The sequence below is a fragment of the Cladophialophora yegresii genome (genome assembly GCF_000585515.1).
Source record: "Cladophialophora yegresii CBS 114405 chromosome Unknown aczIN-supercont1.1, whole genome shotgun sequence".
NCBI lineage: Eukaryota > Fungi > Ascomycota > Eurotiomycetes > Chaetothyriales > Herpotrichiellaceae > Cladophialophora > Cladophialophora yegresii.
In genome coordinates, this window is record NW_006913045.1 from 520,696 (window position 1) to 538,465 (window position 17,770).

Consider the following 17,770-nt stretch of genomic DNA (forward strand, 5'->3'; position numbering starts at 1 on the left):
ACGAGTACATACTTATCTCAGGCTAACTTGATTCGGCTAAGCAGACAGCCTCGCGAGCCTCATCGCGTGTCCTCCTCACAGACATGCCGAGTCCCGTGCAATATCAGCATCAAAAACGGAGTACTACGTACTCTTCGTCCTGTTCGTACCCAGTAGGGCCGGTGTACTGGTGATCGTCCCACAAGAGGACTAACCTCCTGGTACATACTCACTTACTTACCTAGCACGTCCTGCACATATTGCATACATAGCATAACCCATAGCAGACACATGCCGTACCATACGGATTGTACATACAAAGGTGATCATCCACCAACAACATGGACCTCAGCCATTGCCACTCTCTCTCGCCTTCACTACACCTGCTCCCAATCCTCCTCCTCGCCATACCGACCCCCATCTCACCACTACACACGCACCTCGCTTTAACGGGGCCAGGCACTGGTATAGGCAGTGTGGGGAAATCCTACTTCCTCTCCCTTTTCACTTCGACCCTCACGCTATGTCTCGGCCTCCAAACGCCCCTTGGCCCCACGACACTCAATGGGGGCGAGTATCCCGCCTGCGCGGCCCTCACGACGGGATACGTCTTCCGCGTCGAGAATGCCGCGACGGTGGCGTTTCTGCAGAAGATGACGCGCACGGGATGTCTTATGCGGTTTGAAGTGGGTGACGCCCCAGCCGCCGAGGTGGAGACGGGGTCGGAGGCGAGGGCGGACTCTCACTCTCAGGCCCGTGGAGAGGATGTCTCATCAAGCTCGACCTCGACTTCTCACCGACGCTCCTCCCTGCCCAACCTGTCCGTGGCATGTCTCCCCACGACGATCCTCCTCTCGTGGACTTTTTTCCCCCTTCGCGCGTCCTCATTCGACGTGGTGAGCGCCACACCCTCTTTCATATGCTCACTCACGCTCCTCCTCCTGTCGCGCCTCCTCGCGACGATCGCCTTCCTCGACCGCACCCGCGCGGGGTCCCAATCCGGATGGCACGGCGCCCCCGAACCAGGCGTGCACGGGGACCTGCTCATCCTCTTGTCCGAGGACCGCTGGGCCAGGATGAGTGGCCTGGTTGATGATCTCAAGGCCGTGACCTCGGGCCGGTGGCTTGCGAGCCGCCGGCGGGACGGGGCCGCGGGCGTTGTGTCCCTGTCTGCGTCCACGCTCATGGACTGTCTAGAGTGGACAGCGGCAATGATGGTGTGGGTTGAAGTCGTCGTGCTCGGAGGGGCGAGTGATTTGGAGAAGGCGATGCTTGTCGGGACGGTGGTCGCGGGGCACTTGATTCTCGTGTATGAGAACGCGAGGGCAGCGCAGATGGTCATGAAAGGGCGGGTTGTCAACGTGGCCAAGGGCCCCAGCGCGGTGAAGAGGTATGTGCGCCGTTTGGACATGGCGCGGGAACTGATCAGGGAGGTTGGGAGGAGTGATTTTGCGGTGCGGTTGGGGTTGATCAATCCGGAGCAAGTGAGCGAGCTGGGAAAAGACCACGAGAAGATAAGAAATGAGGTGGTGACCATGTAGAATAATTGGCTTTCATCTTGCCACACCCGTAGCATCTATGCACTAATTCTCAATCTCAAACTTAGTCCGTACGCCCATCGCCGCGAGTTCCACGTCTAGATACCGGAGCACGCCCGGCACGTTGACAACAGTCGTGTTGTCGCCGCCCACAAACTTCTGGCCTGCGCCGTCCTCCCAGACTATCATCTTACTGTCGTCGAACGTCGCCTGTCTGGCACAAGCCCGACATCTCACCATCCCGCTAGGCTCCACTCGACCTCCTTTCTTGCCGGCCGTGAACTGATTCGGCACCATCATGGTACTCAGAAAACTGCCGCACGACCGGCACACCCAAGCGCGAGTCTTGTCACTGCAGTCCATAAGGCGATCTTGAAGCAGGTATGCACAACCGTGGGCGATCAAAGAGTCGCGCTCCATCTCACCGACACGGATACCACCGCCCTTGCTTCTGCCCTTGATCGGCTGGCCGTGCAGCGCGTTGACCGGACCAGTCGTACGTACTTGGAACTTATCGCTGACCATGTGTCTCAATCGTTGGTAGTACACAACACCAATGTAGATGTCGGCTGCAAATTCCTTGCCAGTGATACCGCTGTACATGGGCTCATTGCCGTAAAAGTTGTACCCGGCCTCGCGGAGTTGGTCGCCGAAGAAGTTGCCAGCAGTATTATCTTCGTCGAAGGAGAAAGGCGTGCAGTCTTGCGCGAGACCGTGGAGAGCCCCAGACTTGCCGGCGAGAGATTCGACGAACATGCCAATGGTCATTCGAGACGGGAAGGCGTGGGGATTGATGATGACATCCGGCTGAATCCCAGACTCGCTAAAAGGCATATCCGCACTTGGCCAAAGCATGGACAGGACTCCCTTCTGGCCGTGCCGAGAGGAGAACTTGTCTCCGATGATAGGTCGTCTGGGTATCCGGTACTTGATGCTGATGGCTTGACACGGCTGATCTCCGCTTTCAGCGCCTATGAGCCTTATCTGGTCAATATATGCTTCCTCAGCATCCTTGTACTTGAAGTACATGGTATTACCGTCGAGATTCTTGAGCTTGCCTTCCGAGGGATCGAACATGACTGTGTGGTAGGCCAGTACTATTGAGCCTTCCCCGACCTTGGTTCCGATTGCCGGTAGACCGTCATTATCCAAAGATGTGACAGCCTCAGGCGAGATGTTCGGATCACCGTCAGCAAAGCCGAAGAGTGACTTGATTTCGGTCTTGGACCGTGCTGCGCGCTGGTCCTCGTTGAGCTTGTAGACCTTTGTTTTGTAGATGACCCCGTCGCCAAAGCCTCGTTCGTGGGAGGATTTGTTGATTATCATAGCGTCGTCCATGTCGTAGCCGGTGTATGAAATGACCGCGACGACCGCATTCATACCGTTAGGAAAATTATCGAGACCGTATTCGTTGTACAATGGGGGTCGGACCACAGGTGTCTGTCCGGTTTGCAGCAGGTACGCCTTGTTATCTGTCCGACACATTAGGTTTGATGACGGGGTTCCCATAGCCTGCTTGCTCATCTGGCACTGATACATGTTGCGCGGCGACTGATTGAAGTCGGAGAAGGGAGTCATGTTGGCGAGGATGGAAAGAATATTAGTGGGTTTGAACTCGATATGAGTTGTGAGATTCGGGATGATGTCGGCTTCGACGCAAGCGATATTCATGTATTGTTGTTCGAAGGGGCCGACATAGTCAAGCTTGTCTGAGGGTATGTATTTGACGGGTCGTAGCATCCTCGAGGGATCCGAAAACAGATACAAGCCGGGATAGAGCCCGCCATTCGAGGTGGGAATGTAGCCAATTTCCAGCTCGTCCGGGATGTTGTGCGCACCATTGACCTTCCAGTGCCGAAGCAACTGTGCAATCTCCCTTGCTCTTTTCGCGGGACAGAAACCCAATATCCTGCCGTCAAGTTGGACAGAGAGGCCATCATTGAGGGCCATTGGTGCGGTCGGCGAAAGTCCCATTTGTACAACGGCTTTCTCAATTCCCGAGGTATCGATTCTCTTAATCTGGACTTGACATTGATGGGCCAAATGGTTCAATAACCCGCAGGGAGATCCATCGGGTGTATGCACTGGACACAAAAAACCCCAGCTTTCAGGAAGCAATTTCCGCACAGTGGTCGTCTTCAACTGTGCAAAGAAAGTACCACGGTGTATACACCGAAAGTGGCTGATAAAACGGTAAAAGTTGATCTTTTCGGCGACGATTGTGAAGCCCGAGGTCTGGGAGAGATCGAGCCCAGTCTGACTGACCAGGTTGCCAGTGGATAGGAAGTATTCTAGCTTGCCAGCCAGATTTTCGTTCGTTCTTCTGACGATTTTGGGAAGGAAATCTGCCTCGAATGACGGTTCTGAGAACTGAGCGCCGTTCTTCATCCTGGACCAGTCTCGAGCCGCAGCACCGATACCGGCCAACCACTCGTATATGTTCTCTTTCAAGATCATCCCATAGAGGAAACCGCCGAGCAGGATCTCTTGACTGGAGACTGCGTCAGGGTTATCCAGGGCGCAGTCGCCCGCTGCAAGAGCATAGAGCTTTCGGATCATGAACAAAAGCAGCTGGAACTTATCGTTGTTCTGAGCCGGGCTCACGTCGACATTACCTAGATGGGGGAGGACAACCTTCCTCAAGAACTCCTCACCAACTTTCTCGTCAGCCATGGTGATGGGCTGCATCAGGACCGGCCTGAATTTTTCTCCGAGATACGCCAACGTCTGTTGCCTTGTTTTCAGATTGTACGCCTTGTAAGTCCGCAAGAGCAGCTCGGTTCTGTCGGCAACGAAGGAACTGGGCGCCTTTCTGGACGAATTCGAGCCAATGATACCTTCGGCGATTTCTCGGTCGTTCGTCTCCACTAGAGCTTTGAGTATCATAACCACCGGGACCAGGTATTCATTCTTCCTCCACGAAAATCTGAAAGTGACATTCCCATCGGTCAGATAGTGAAGGACGTTGGTCTGTGAGGTCTGATCGGGTCGCACTGATCGAATTTGCATGGCAAGCTTTGAGAAGGTCGGCCCTCTTGCTTGAAACGCATTTCGCGAGATGGCCATGGGATAGTTCCTCCTCGGGGCGATCAGCATGCGAATCAGCTTCTCGTTGCCGTTGACGATGAAGTAACCGCCCAGCTCCTCGGCTTCTTCTTTGTGCCGAACCATCTGTGCTGGGGAGAACTTTTCGAGGTGACATTTGGTGGACCGCAGCATGATCGGCATCTGCCCGAGATCTCGCACCGACTCCTGCCATTCGCCCTTGTTCACCCTGTACTGAAGCCTGGCTTTTAACCGTCCTCGGTAGGACGCATGGCGCTCTCGACATTCTGCGGGGTAGATATTCCGGTCTTCGATGGCGAACTTGTTGGACGGGGGTAATGTCGGTTTTTCGAGGATGAGCTCGGTCACACGAAGGTCGAGCTTGTTATGGTGGATGCTTTTGCTGGGGTTGCGGGTATCTCCATCGACCACAGTATAGGTTCCAATATCTTTCAAGCCGGAGTCTATAAGACCCTCATCCCATAAAGCATTGAATGAGTCGACATGCGGTTGCACGGCGGCTTGAAGCGCAGGATAAGCACTGCGATCTTTTGGAGCGTGTCTGAAGAGCTTGTGGCGGCGGACTGTGTCGTACTCGACCGACCACTTGGCCGTGGACTTGGTCGTGGTCCGCGTCGCGGTGGCGGTGGTGGTTGCGGACATGATGCTGGCCAGCGGGCGTGGCTGCTCACATTGCGCACCTTCCAGACAGGCGCATTCGAGGCCGCAGAAAATGGAGTTTGAAAAAGTTCTGAACTTTGACTCCGCAGGCCGTTATCGATAAGCCAGCCTCGCAGCCTCACAGCCTCGCCTCGTGGGACCCGACAGAAATTGCTCTAAGCTCCAAGGGGACTAGTCAGGCACAACCCGGGCTGGGAAGATGCCGTAGCTTTTTTTTCTTTCTTTAGCACCAGAATTCGGTCACCACACTCCATGAGCTTGCCAAATCGCCCTCTGCGGTCGCACCCACTGACAACAGGGAAATTGAAAGTTGGGCGCCGCCCCCCAGTATTCCGTAACCAAGGATTCTCCTAGTCTTCTGGTCGCCGTTCACAATGGCGCCGGTGGCTGAGTACTGATGCTTTAACGATTTCGTCTCCACGAGTCCCTGCACGTGTTTCAGGTGTGGTTCGCATACCACCTTGTGCCTGGTGACAGCCTCACCCGACATCGGGATGCATGTACTTCGTCCTCTCCTCGCATGGCTGCTCCAGGTCCAGGTTCAGCTAGACGTGGTCCATGGGACCCCTTGGTGCAAGGCAGTGCGATGCAAGGCGTCAAAGTGCTATCTGGACCAAGGGGTACATTCGAATCTGAAATCCAAGGCCAGAGCGCCTCTGCAAGCAGCATTGCAAGTTTGATATGGTCCACGGTGTCTATAAATGCTGGAAGACCCGTACAAGACGATGAAGATGCAGAACAGCAGGTAACTCAGTCAGACTTGATTTCATTCTGCGACCCCTTATCACCCGCCCCCTTTCCGCCTTTTCGATCCGTGACACCACACACCAGCAACGCAGAGTAAAGTATGTCCTCAATCATAAAGACAGCGTGCCGCAACATACAAGATCTCACGATCTCCGATGTGACAGGGAACGGTGTACGGCGCTACTCTGACCTCAAGACCCCGTCATTGTCATAATCATCTAACGCAGGAGCTTCCTACGCCATTGGCGCCGGTCTTGCGCTCATTCCTAACGTCGCGAAGCTCTTCCTCGAGGCGTATCCCAACCTACCAGACCGCTTGCATCAAAGCTGCACGGCTGCATCTCCGGTCCTATTTGACACGGCCAGCTTCCTCGCCGTAGCCTGGCAAACAGCAGCCTTGAATGAGCTGCGCTCAAACGTCCCGACAGCCGAAGCCGCTTTGACCGTGGCCATGATGGCATATTCGTCATGGCGATTGCCGTGGCGGTAATGTATGCGTTGGCGAACTTGGCGGCTCTTCTTCCTCCTCATCAGCATCGCACTCTGCTTCGCAGTGACGGTGTATACCGGAATCCGGATCTTCAAGGGTCAATATCTAAATGAAGACTGCCTGGCGTTTGACCAAACGTCCCACTCTGCAATACGAAGGTGCTTTGTCGCAGAATTCATCTTGACCTGGGCTATGATCGTGGTGATGTTGGTCTGGTTGTTCCTGACGCCCACCAAGCCCCAAGTCCCTGCTGGGGACCTCGATCATGCAGGAAAAGCGGTTGTCAGCCGCTGTCAAGTGCTCTGGCTATATCGCTGTCGGGATCTTGGCCGTCCAGACCGCTGTCATCACCATGATAATCCATCACTTTGTGCCTCAACGGGAACTGCGCAGGCAGGCACATGAAGCCGGCGTGGTCCTTGCCGAAGGGGTCTGGTCGTTTGGCATGATTGTGAGCACGTGGCGTGGTTGGGCGTCTTCCTGGAGTTTATATATGTCTTTGCCTGTTAAGTTGTTACTACTTCACCTGTTGCCCAGCCAGCGACTGGGCAGTGCTCCAGAGCAGATCAAGTCCAAGCCCAAGTTCCAGTCACTGACCTTTACTACAGGTGGAGAGCGCGCCGGACTGGCGGGTCGCTTGCCATACCATGCAAAGATCGTAGGCAGCACCGTGAAGTCTCCTCCTAGCACTCCGGCAGTGCAAGCAGCACCATGCGCCAGCAGTGCTGTATAGCACAGAGTACGGAGGATATCAAGTACTTAGACATGGTATGGCGTCCTATCCAACAGCTTGCGGGAAGAAAAAACTCAGCGAAGGAGTGCAGTGTTTACAAGCTGCTCAACTGCTCAACTGCTCAACTGCTCAACTGCTCAACTGCTCAACTGCTCAACTGCTCGCCTGCTCAACTATGCAACTACTCAACAGCCCACTGACCGCTCAAGGAAACGACTCGTCCCAACGACGTGCCCTTAATTAGTCGTGGGCCGAGGCCATGGAGCCGAACGCAGCAAGCAAAGCCAAGCACGCACGCATACAGCAGCTACCACACGGTCCTCGCATCGCTGGCCGGGAATTAGCCCGCCCAGGCTATCACGTATGTACCATAGTGTACCATATGTACTGCACACAACCTCCTGTCCATGCATACCTATGGCCATAATCGAACAAAAGGCATCCATGAGTGCACACCCGTCATTTTGGGTGGGTGGGCCCTGGTTGATACTCCGTCCTGTAGCACCAGCAAACATAACGTACTCCGTCCTGTAGCACCAGCAAACATAATGTACTTGGTGAGCATCAGATACTGTATGTGCTGTACTGTAGTTCGTACAGTGATGGTGAGGTCTTTTCCATCGGGCAGAGATCGAATTCTCCTCATCAAGCTTTTGACAGTAGTTATCACGGCTACATAGTCAACCCCGAATTGAAAGTACAGTAATTAGACCATGTTTAGTCACGGATGATTGTATGTGGAGGGACGTACTGCAATGCAATGCAATGCAATGCAATACTTCTACGTCTCCAGTGCAGTTACACGTCCTTCCAAGATTGCTGCCAGTCGGTACGGAGCACCATCACATCACGGCGGCAAGGTCGTGTAAGGGCTGTCTTTAAAAAGAGGACGGCGAACTACAGTAATTCCACTGGATCCGATGGAATGGCCAGCACTCATCTTGTACGCATCACTCTCGGAATACCCCTGTTGGAGCACATATCCAGGCACCGGTTTGGGGCGACCACAAGACTCAAGTCGTAAGGAGGAATGACTGGCTTTTGAACTTTTCTTCATTGCAGCGCAAGGATAAATGCAAGGCACTAAAAACGAACTGCTCGAGACACGCCTGACTGATTGACCAAACCACACCCACTGAAGCCAAAAAAAGACGCAAGACTCAAAAACCCATTCGCTTCGGATTTCTCTGGCGTTTCAGTTTCAGTTTCGCTGTCCACCTACCCAGGTCGATCCGATCCATCGTCACATCTATACATTTCTGACACACGGACGCACACACACCCACGCCTCATGCACCCGTCAAGTACTTGACCAATTGCTCCCTCTCGCTCGTGGGCACGAGGCTCAACACCTCGCGCACACCCTTCAGCCCGCCCTCTTTGTTGCCCATCAACAGCTCTGCGACACGCTTGCTGACGGCCTCGGTCTTGACAGCGTCGATCTTGGCGTACACTTCCTTGCGGTGGCTCTCGTACCACTCGGCAACCTTGCGATCGTCCTTGTCGAACTCGACGTCCAACAAGCCAGACCAGTTCTTGAGCATGGCGAGGTTCTGCTCTCTCTGCGTCGAGGGAGATGTCGTGGCAGACACGACACCGCCGGCTAAGCTGCTGTTCAGCTTCTTGAGGAGGACTTCCTCAGACAATCTTCTTCGGAGGCGCCAGTAGAAGAATCGTCGAGCGTTCTTCCATTGTAGGGGCATGCGGATCGTGCCCTTGGCCTCCATGCGGCCCGCGCGATCGTGGAGATCGGCGAACTGAAGCGCGATCTGCTGGTAGATGGGTCCGAGGAGTTGCTCACGCTCGGTCATCTTGGCCTTGATGGTGTTGAGCTGATCAGCGCTCACGTTCTTCGCAAGCGATTGCTGCTTGAGCCGAGCATATTCGGGGTCCAGGCGAGCCATGGTCTCAAGCTGTCTCTCCTTGCGGTACTTGATGCCCACAATACCCTCAGGCTCCAAGACGCCACCGCGAGACTCGATATCAGCGTACATTTCCATCTGTTCAGGGTTGATGGTAGGATCCACGACGACCTAGATAAAATGTTAGTATCAAATCCAAACGACAAAGTTGGAGCTGCACTTACCCATGATCCGCCACGAAGCTCACCGAATGGAGGAATGTAGACAAAGACTGGTTGCTCGTACTTGGTGAGAGCGTCGACGATATAGGAACCGTACTTGAGCACCTCATTGTACATGTCTCGTTGACCACCGGAGAAACCACGCCAGTTCGCAAGGATCATGACGGGAAGTTGTTCACCGTAGTTGAAATCTCGAAGGGCTTGTGCGGTCTTGAAGGCGGAGTTGGGGAACCACACGCCACCAGCTTCTTGCACAACCGTCTCCATAGAATCAGCGTTGGCAGGATCAGCTGGGCTGACGTTCTCGACCGTACGAGTCTCGACCGCGATGACACCCATAGGGATGCCGCCCAGACGGGCACGACCAACAACGACCGTCCGGGCCCAGCCACCGAGAGCTTCCTGGAAGGAGTCCTTGTCGAACAACCCAGACAGGAAGCCCTCTTCGTCCTCTTGACCACCAATGAGATGTCTTACATCGTAAGGTCCCTTTGGTGGGTAGAAAGTGATATCCCGGTCCCAAGGATCCGAAGGAGGGCTGACCGGAACTGGCTGGCCTTTCTTGTCGGGAACGAAGGACAGCCACTCGACGATCTTTTCTACTCCCTGGAAGTCATCGCTCGCGACCATGTGGGACACACCGTTCTTGTACATGATCTGGGTGCCACCGAGTTGTAGATTGGATGTGTAGACTTCCTTGCCCAAGACCTTGTTCAACGCCGGAGCACCAGTGAGGATGATTGGCTGGCCCTCGATTTGGATGGCACGCTGACCCAGACGGACGAGGTAAGCACCAATACCCACCGATCGGCAGGTGACGAGTGTGAGCGTGAAGATGTCCTCGTAAGCCTTGGAGGTCGCACCGGCAATCAGACCGGAGCCACGCAAGCATTCAACACCGAGACCGTCTTTAGCGCCAACGATGGTAGTGATCTTGTGTCGCTCCTCTCCATCTTCGACGACCTTCTCGGTAAGGATTTCCGTCTTGCTGAGCAACTCCCTCTTCTCAGGCGTCAAGTACAGGTACTTGAAGCCTGACGATGGATTCGCCGGGTCGTTCCAAGCAACGGAGAAGTGGGGAATGAGCTCTTCAGCCATGCCAATGCGAGCGCCAGAGTTGGCGGACAGGTAGATCCGGGGGATGCCAAGTTTGCGGGCATACTCGGTGCACTTGTTGAAAAACTTGTCCTCGGCAGGTCCGAAAGAACCGATCTGGAATGTAATGTCGTTGGCAATGATCACGACTTTTCTGCCTCTTGGGTATTCTGGAGTTTTGGCGGTGAAGACCCAGCCGACCATACCGCAGGTATTGGTACCAGGCTCACGAGAAACCTCGGCCAGATTGTCGACATCATCCAGGATGAGCTCGTTGTACTCCAAGCAGTTTCCGACCTCGGGCCTGGACTCAGCAAGAGGCGGATGCTTGGCGATAGCCTTGGCCCAGCTGTTCGAAATTGCTTGTCTGAACAGTTCGGGGAAGTCATAGACATATTGAGTGCCCATGAGGTGAGCCTTGTAACGCTTCGGCTGCAACCACTCCTTTGTGGGATACGGAGTGGACACAGGGCGGAGGTGCATGGAGCCGACCTTGGTGGTACCGCCGATGCTCTCAAACACCCATTCTCCGTTGCGAGCCTTCTTCTCAACATACGACTCAACCTGGACGACGTAACCAGAAGTGTTCGTGATGACAATACGAAGAGGGTATGGCAGCCCAGATTCGGGATCCGTGCAGAGGATTCTGATCTCAGCGCCAGTGACGCGGAGACGGAGGAATCTGCGAGAAAAGCGTTCCAAGAAACCGGCAATCTGCTCCTCAACATCCTTGGGCTGCAGGTTGAATACTGGGGTGAAGTTGATGAAGATGTGGTTGAGATCGGAGTTATTGTTGCCAATGATCTCGAGTGCGTCGCAGATGTCGTTGACGAGGCGATCAGTCTCGGCGATCAAGTACTCAGCAGTGGGGATCTCATCCTTGAGGCGGCCCGGTCGAACAACAGCGCGAGTGAAGTAGCGCTTGTCGACAACCCTGTCTCGATCATCGCCCTTGCCGACGGCCTCGTAGATGTGGATATTCCGGTTCTCTGTGAATACAGGACGGATCTTGAATTTGGACAATCTGCCGAGCTCCAGCTGGAAGGCTGTGGCGGGCTCATTGTGACGGATGCTGGCATCCTCCTCGTAACTCGGCCCACGGAACGTGAAGTAGCCAGGATAGGTACCTTCCTTGTGTCCACAAATGAAGGTAATGCGACGGACCCTGCGGGCGATAAGCTCCGACTTGTACTCGTTCACAATGCTTTGCACGCGCTCGAGAATCTCCGGATCGCTCAAAGACTCAATGTCGCGGATGGCGATGTTGCAGACATTGGTCAGCTCAACTTCATCTGATTTCTGTGGAGGCCGTCTCTGGCTGTCGAGTGTCGGCATGAGATGTTGTGCGGTATTTGAACGCTTCTCCGCTGTGCCTTTGGGGAAAGCCTCAAGCGCACGGGCGAGGCACTCGTCAACTTCGTCGAGGTAATGGCAAGGAGCAATGACACCTCTGCGCGTTGGCTCATCCTCTCCTTGGAGTTTGTTCAGGTAGGACAGGTCGCTGACAGAAGCAATACGCTTGAACTGATTGCCGTTCTGGGAAGGCGTCGCCTGTCCCGATGGATAAGATGACGCCAGGGGTAGGCCGAATTCTGTTTGTCCGACTTTGCGGAGGATGAAGTCCCATGAGAGAAAGAAGGGTGGGTCGACATCGTTGTGATACTCGACCTCCTTGACAGTGTATGCACGGTAGGCGCGTCGCACATACACCTCAAGAGCAGCGAGACTAACCCAAGGGTCATGATGGGCGAAGAAGAGCGGCAAGACGTCGAACACGGTATACCGAGAGTCGACCACTTCTCGCAAAACATCGAGATCTGGCTCCCTATGCTCCCATCCAGTCTCTCCATATTTGGACTCCACAACCGACGACTTGAGGATGTGTTCCATCTGGGATGCTCTTTCCTCAAGCGAAGGCAGGGCGCACAAGATGAGCAACTCACGAGCCTTGATGGTGACCTTGGCAGTCGCACGAGAGTCGAGCTCCGTAAGTCGGCGGAGGGCAGGCCTGAAGTACTTCGCAACGTTACCCACATTCGGCTGGTTGGGCCGGTACAGGTCCAGGATGGCGACAATCAGATTGTTCTTTGCAGATACACGAGTGTGGGACAAAACAGTCCAAACGACCGAGAGGATGTCATCCTTGTGCTGCTCCCGAAGTTTCAAGATGACATCTTCATCTCTGGGGGTACCAGAAGCAAAGAGCTTCTCAACTTGGTAATACTGATCGATGAAGCCAGTAAAGACATTGAACTCATGTACCTTGAGCCCATCGGCATATCTGGCAGTGACGTCCTCGAGAGGCGCCAACGTGGCATGAAGCGCAGCTCCCTCACTCGCAGACATGTTATCCTCGATGAACTTGTTGATAGCCTTCTGGAGCTGCTTAGCTGGGAATTCGGCGTGGCGAGCGGCTGCTCGCTCCACGATCTGCACAAGCTGAGCATCCAGTTTTTGGGGAGTTCTCGAGTGAAGAGCAGATGACCGAGCGGCCCATTCGCCGTAGGGCAGTTCTGGATCTCTCAGGACCTGCACCAGCTCCTTGAGGGTCGAAGCCATGATGACTTGGTTGTCGAAGCCCATGAGAATGTTATGGAGAATGCCCGTGAGGAGAGCAAATCGCTGAGGCGGCTTGTTACCGACGACCTGGGGTGGTCCAAGGTCGGGCAGTTGGCCAGTAAATGTCTCCGCAGTCTTGACTCTGGACGGGTCATCGAGAGCCAAGATACCAAGGATGTCGCCACCCTCGAGAGTAGCTCCAGGCTGCTTGAGAAACTGCACAATACCGTCTTCTTGTGCGATCAGAGGCATGTACATCTTCATGACTTCGACCTCAGCGAAGGCTTGACCGGCTTTCACATGGGCCCCATTGTCGACGGTGAATTTGACGAGCTTGCCAGGAGAAGGAGTTCGGAGCTGAGTGGGGTCATTCTCCTGCTCGAGCAAGCAGGTCTTGCTGTCAACGCTCAGACGGATAGCAGTGGGCTCCTCCTTCCAGTACAAGCTGTGAGATCGGCCCGCAACAAGCATCAGCAGGCCGCCATCAGCAAGGGTTCGGATGCCCACAGAGCACTTGGAGCCGTTGATGAAGATGTGATAGCTGTCGAGACTTGATCGGGTCACGGTGAACTTGTATCGCTGACCCTCGTAGATGAAGTCAACGGGGAAAACCGTCTTGAGGACATCCTTGGAGGGCACTTGACCCTTCTCGAGGCCTTTGCGATATTCCGTAATGCATGCTTCGCTGGCAATATGAGCTTTGGTGACAGCGCCAGCCAGGATCGCAAGCATCTGGTCAGGCCGGTCGGCGGTCAGCTTCTTGGTGATCAGCTGATCGAGCCATCCCGTAGTGATTGTGTTGTCTTCAAATGCAGGGGTTTCCAGGAGCTTGATGAGGTATTCAATGGTGGTTCTGAAGTCACCACGGATGCTCAATTCTTTGAGGGCAACAACCATGTGTTTTCGGGAAGCCGCTCGGTTCTCGCCGTAAGCGAAAATATGACCGAACTGACTGTCGGAGAAGCTGTGAATGCTGGACGCCGAGGAGACCGAGAAATAACCCCAGACATTTGAGCTCGAACGGAAGTTAAGGTCGTGCATGGTACCGCTCGAAGGTTTGAAGCCTTCGCCAGGATCTTCAGAGGTGATACGGCAGGCTGTGCAGTGACCCTTTGGTCTAGGTCGTCGCTGAGTCTTCAAACTGGCCTCTGACTTGAATTGGAAATCAATCTCGGTCGACGTATGCGGGTCGACTCCGTACAACAAGCGAATGTCACGGATGCGGTGGAGAGGAAGACCCATGGCAACCTGGAGCTGAGCAGCGGGAATATTGACACCGCTGACCATTTCAGTGGTAGGATGTTCGACCTGGAGACGAGGGTTAAGCTCCAAGAAGTAGAATTTGTTGTCTGAGTGCGAGTACAGCCACTCCACTGTACCGGCAGAGACGTAACCGACCAATTCACCAAGTCGGACAGCCGCCGCCTCCATCTCGTGTAGGGTCTCTTGGTTGGCAATCGTGACAGGAGCCTCTTCGATAATCTTCTGATGTCGTCGCTGGACGGAACAATCTCTGCCGAAGATGGAGATGTTGTTACCGTACTGATCAGCCAACAGCTGGACTTCCAAATGCCGGGCATTTCCAGCCAGCTTCATGATGAAGATGGGAGAACCGGGGATTTCATTGGCCGCAGCATTGTAGAGCTCAACGAACTGCGATTCATCGTCGACCTTTCGGATACCCTTGCCGCCCCCGCCTTCTGAGGCCTTTACCATCACTGGGAAGCCGATCTTTCGCGCGGCTTCGAGACCCTCTTGTGGCGAATGTACGCAACCCTTGTCGTAGACCTCGTCTTTGACAGTCACAATACCATCCTCGTCAACCTCCACTTCGTCGACGCCCTCTCCTGACCAGGGAATGCAGGGCACCTTCGCATGCTGGGCGACGATTGTGGAGGAGATCTTGTCACCGAGTGATCGCATCGCGGAGCCCGGGGGACCAATAAAGATAATCTTCTTGGGAGAGGCTGCGAGGGATTCGGGTAGTTTGGGGTTTTCTGAGGCGTGACCCCAGCCGGCCCAGACGGCGTGGACGTTCATGCGCTCGGCGATATCGACAATCAATTCAACGTTCGCGTAGTTGTTGTTGTTCGTGCCTCCGGGCACCTGTCAGACAATGTCAGCCACCGCTTCCTTCTCTTTGTGCGTATCCTTGCGAGTTCACGTACCTCGACGTATTGATCCGCCATACGGATGTAGTCCGCGTTTGCCTGCAAATCTTCGGGCGTGGCCATGACCGTGAACTGGATGGCCCGCTCGTCGCCGAACATCTCGTATGCCCATTTTCGTACTGAACGGATTTCCTTGACGGCCGCGATACCGTTGTTCGCAATGAGCACCTAGAATCAGCGCTGTCAGCTCGTGCCCACAGACGCACGGAGCTTCCGCCAAATTCGACTTACTGAGGTGATGACGGTGTGACCGTCGTGTGATTGAACAAAGTCCTTGACTTTGCTCGGAGGAGCGTTTTCTAGTTTGTTGGACCCAATGAAATGATCCGCCACATTGTGCTTCGCTTGCCACGAACTCGGAGTGCCGTTCGTAAGTGGCTTGGTGCCTTTGACACCGTTGACCGCGGCGGGAGCCATGTTGAGGGAGGAAGGTCTATCTCATGCAGTGAAAAGATCGACTCTTAGGGGAGAACAGGTGTCTTCGTTGGGGGGAGGGCGGTAGATCGAAGGTGGCTCTGGGGACCGCAAAAGGAGACCGGAATTACGCCAATATTACCGATGTCCCAACGCGGAGTCCAAAGTCTATACTGTTACGACCTGAGTAAGGAGTGTACCAGGTCCGGGAGAACGGGGAGAGGGTAGTAGTGGTAGAGAAAAGAGTCTGAGACAGAGGGAGGAGTTAAAGTCAGCAATGGGGAGCGAGGAGACACGAAGGCGCAGGGTATATGAAAGCAACGACGTGCTGAGATGTGTCCCTGACACTTTTTGGGCCTGTTGGATGAAGCCGCAAGTGCGCAAGGGGTTTAGCTGAATCTGTCGCCGGCCCGCAGCCAAACAGCGACCCAAGCGTTCAGCCGAGCGTGCATAAGTCTCCCTAATTCTGCTCCGGGGGGCCATCGATATTTCGCTGTTGGGCGCACCAAAAGTGAATCGCCGAGCAGGGCCAACCGCGAATCCCGGCGGCGTGATTGGCTCCGGGCGACGCTCAGGCTTGCCACTATTGTCGATCTATTCGCTGAAGCGGTCAACCGCACGCCCGTCGGCGGCCCACAGCAGCTTTCCCTCCACAAAGCGCCCGAGCTCGCGTCCCCAATCCTCAACTCCAACAGAAATTTTTGGCTGCTGCAGCTGCGAGAAATGCTTCCTCGCTTCTTGTTGAGCCAGGGTAAATGACGTCGGTTGTGCCATCATAATTATGCTACACGATACTATCCGAGCACGCCGAGGCCGCGTGCCCTGGTTGCTGTGTGTCAGTAGCGACGCAATATGATTTCGTGCCCCAAAGATCCGCGCGGACGGATGGAAACAAGTCAACAGATTCCCACGAAATCTGTAGAGCGCTTCTACAACCAGGACGCATTCATGTCGGATAGATGGATCCTCTCGTATGTCGTATACAAACGTGTATCCAACAATATATCATTGATCGCACTATCGTGACGCTTGTGTATCCATCTCTTATCATCTCTCAGCCTCAGCTGGGGCGTCAAGACGGTTTAGGGAAGGGCGAGGGCCTTAACCCGAGATCGAGGACTGGACGTGGCTCCCAGGGCGGAGTCCACCCCAGTCAATCGAACACATAATTTCGGACTCCGTTTTTGGTGAACCTTCAGTCCCATTCCACTAAGTCCACCGATGACCGAGCCTGATTGGCTGATTTCTTTACTCGTCCTGATCGCTCGTGGAAGACACGCGAGTGCACTACGAAAGCAAGGGAGATGTTGTGCCGGTCGGATAGCGAAACACATGGCAACAAACCGCTTTGCTGAAGACCATGGGATTGTGTCTAGGACCCAACGTCCAGGTGAGCGCAGGTTGCGGTATGAGTACATTGGCGAAGTCCAGGAGATCCGAAGGTAGGTACGAAGTAATTGCACCCTGAATGACTGCAGAAGAGACAGGTGTCGTTGCTGTAGGGTGACAGGGTCACCATTGAAGTTGTTCGTGGGATGCTAAATTTGGTGTTGGCCGCCCCAGCAGAAATGGATGAGATGACCGTCTTGGGCAGCGCCTCACAGACTACCATCGGCTCCTGTCCGGCTAGCGCAATCTACCCAGAGTTGCAGTGGAGCCGAGCGAGCTCCAAACTTCGAGAAGGCTGCGCCATCAAGGAGGACTGTGTATCATGATGAAGAGGAAGCAAGGGGAGCCAGTCATCTTCGCGACCTTGCTCAACATTCCCATCTCATCTGAGCAAGTCTCGTCACCAGTTGGTTCCGTTTTGCGGTCGAAGACTTTAATCGGGGAGAGGTTGTGGAGCCGATAGGCAGGGGAAAGGGTGAGGTAGGCTATCCGTCAAAAGTTGTGCGTGCAGGAAAGTCAGCCGGCATCAGCGACCGCGAAGAAATGATTGATGAAACCCTGCAGCTTCAACTTGAGACGGTGACTGAAAACGCCTGGGAGCAGCTTACAAGCATAAGGAGGGAGACTCTCAGGTGGCAGCTGTTACAGCGCAGCGGGAAAGTTGTAAAGCACAGAAGACTGCCACGAGGTCAACCGCCGAATAGTTTCAGTGCGCTGGCTTTCAGGCAGCGGCAAATTGATGGCATTCTCAAAATTTCTCGTCGTGGTATGTGAGTTTGCCGAAAAAGTCCAGACTGCGCAAACCGTAGCAGGATATACGTACTTGTCCTCGGATGGCTGTGCTTG

At 54.5% G+C, this 17,770-nt stretch overlaps 3 protein-coding genes across 3 annotated transcripts; 1 reads left to right on the plus strand and 2 right to left on the minus strand.

Moving 5' to 3' along the window:
* Nucleotides 1-320: 320 nt before the first annotated feature.
* Nucleotides 321-1,520, plus strand: A1O7_00199 (uncharacterized protein; the record flags this gene model as incomplete). The annotated part of the gene is made up of 1 exon (XM_007754241.1): nt 321-1,520. One exon carries the CDS (start codon nt 321-323, stop codon nt 1,518-1,520), a length of 1,200 nt encoding a protein of 399 aa, XP_007752431.1.
* Nucleotides 1,521-1,562: 42 nt separating this feature from the next.
* On the minus strand, nt 1,563-5,225 carry A1O7_00200 (DNA-directed RNA polymerase I subunit RPA2; the record flags this gene model as incomplete). Its single annotated transcript, XM_007754242.1, has 1 exon — nt 1,563-5,225. The coding sequence occupies one exon, from the start codon at nt 5,223-5,225 to the stop codon at nt 1,563-1,565; it is 3,663 nt and encodes a 1,220-aa protein (XP_007752432.1).
* Nucleotides 5,226-8,502: 3,277 nt separating this feature from the next.
* Nucleotides 8,503-15,538, minus strand: A1O7_00201 (acetyl-CoA carboxylase; the record flags this gene model as incomplete). The annotated part of the gene is made up of 4 exons (XM_007754243.1): nt 8,503-9,246; nt 9,300-15,056; nt 15,119-15,289; nt 15,353-15,538. 4 exons carry the CDS (start codon nt 15,536-15,538, stop codon nt 8,503-8,505), a joined length of 6,858 nt encoding a protein of 2,285 aa, XP_007752433.1.
* Between the last annotated feature and the right edge of the window lie 2,232 nt (nt 15,539-17,770).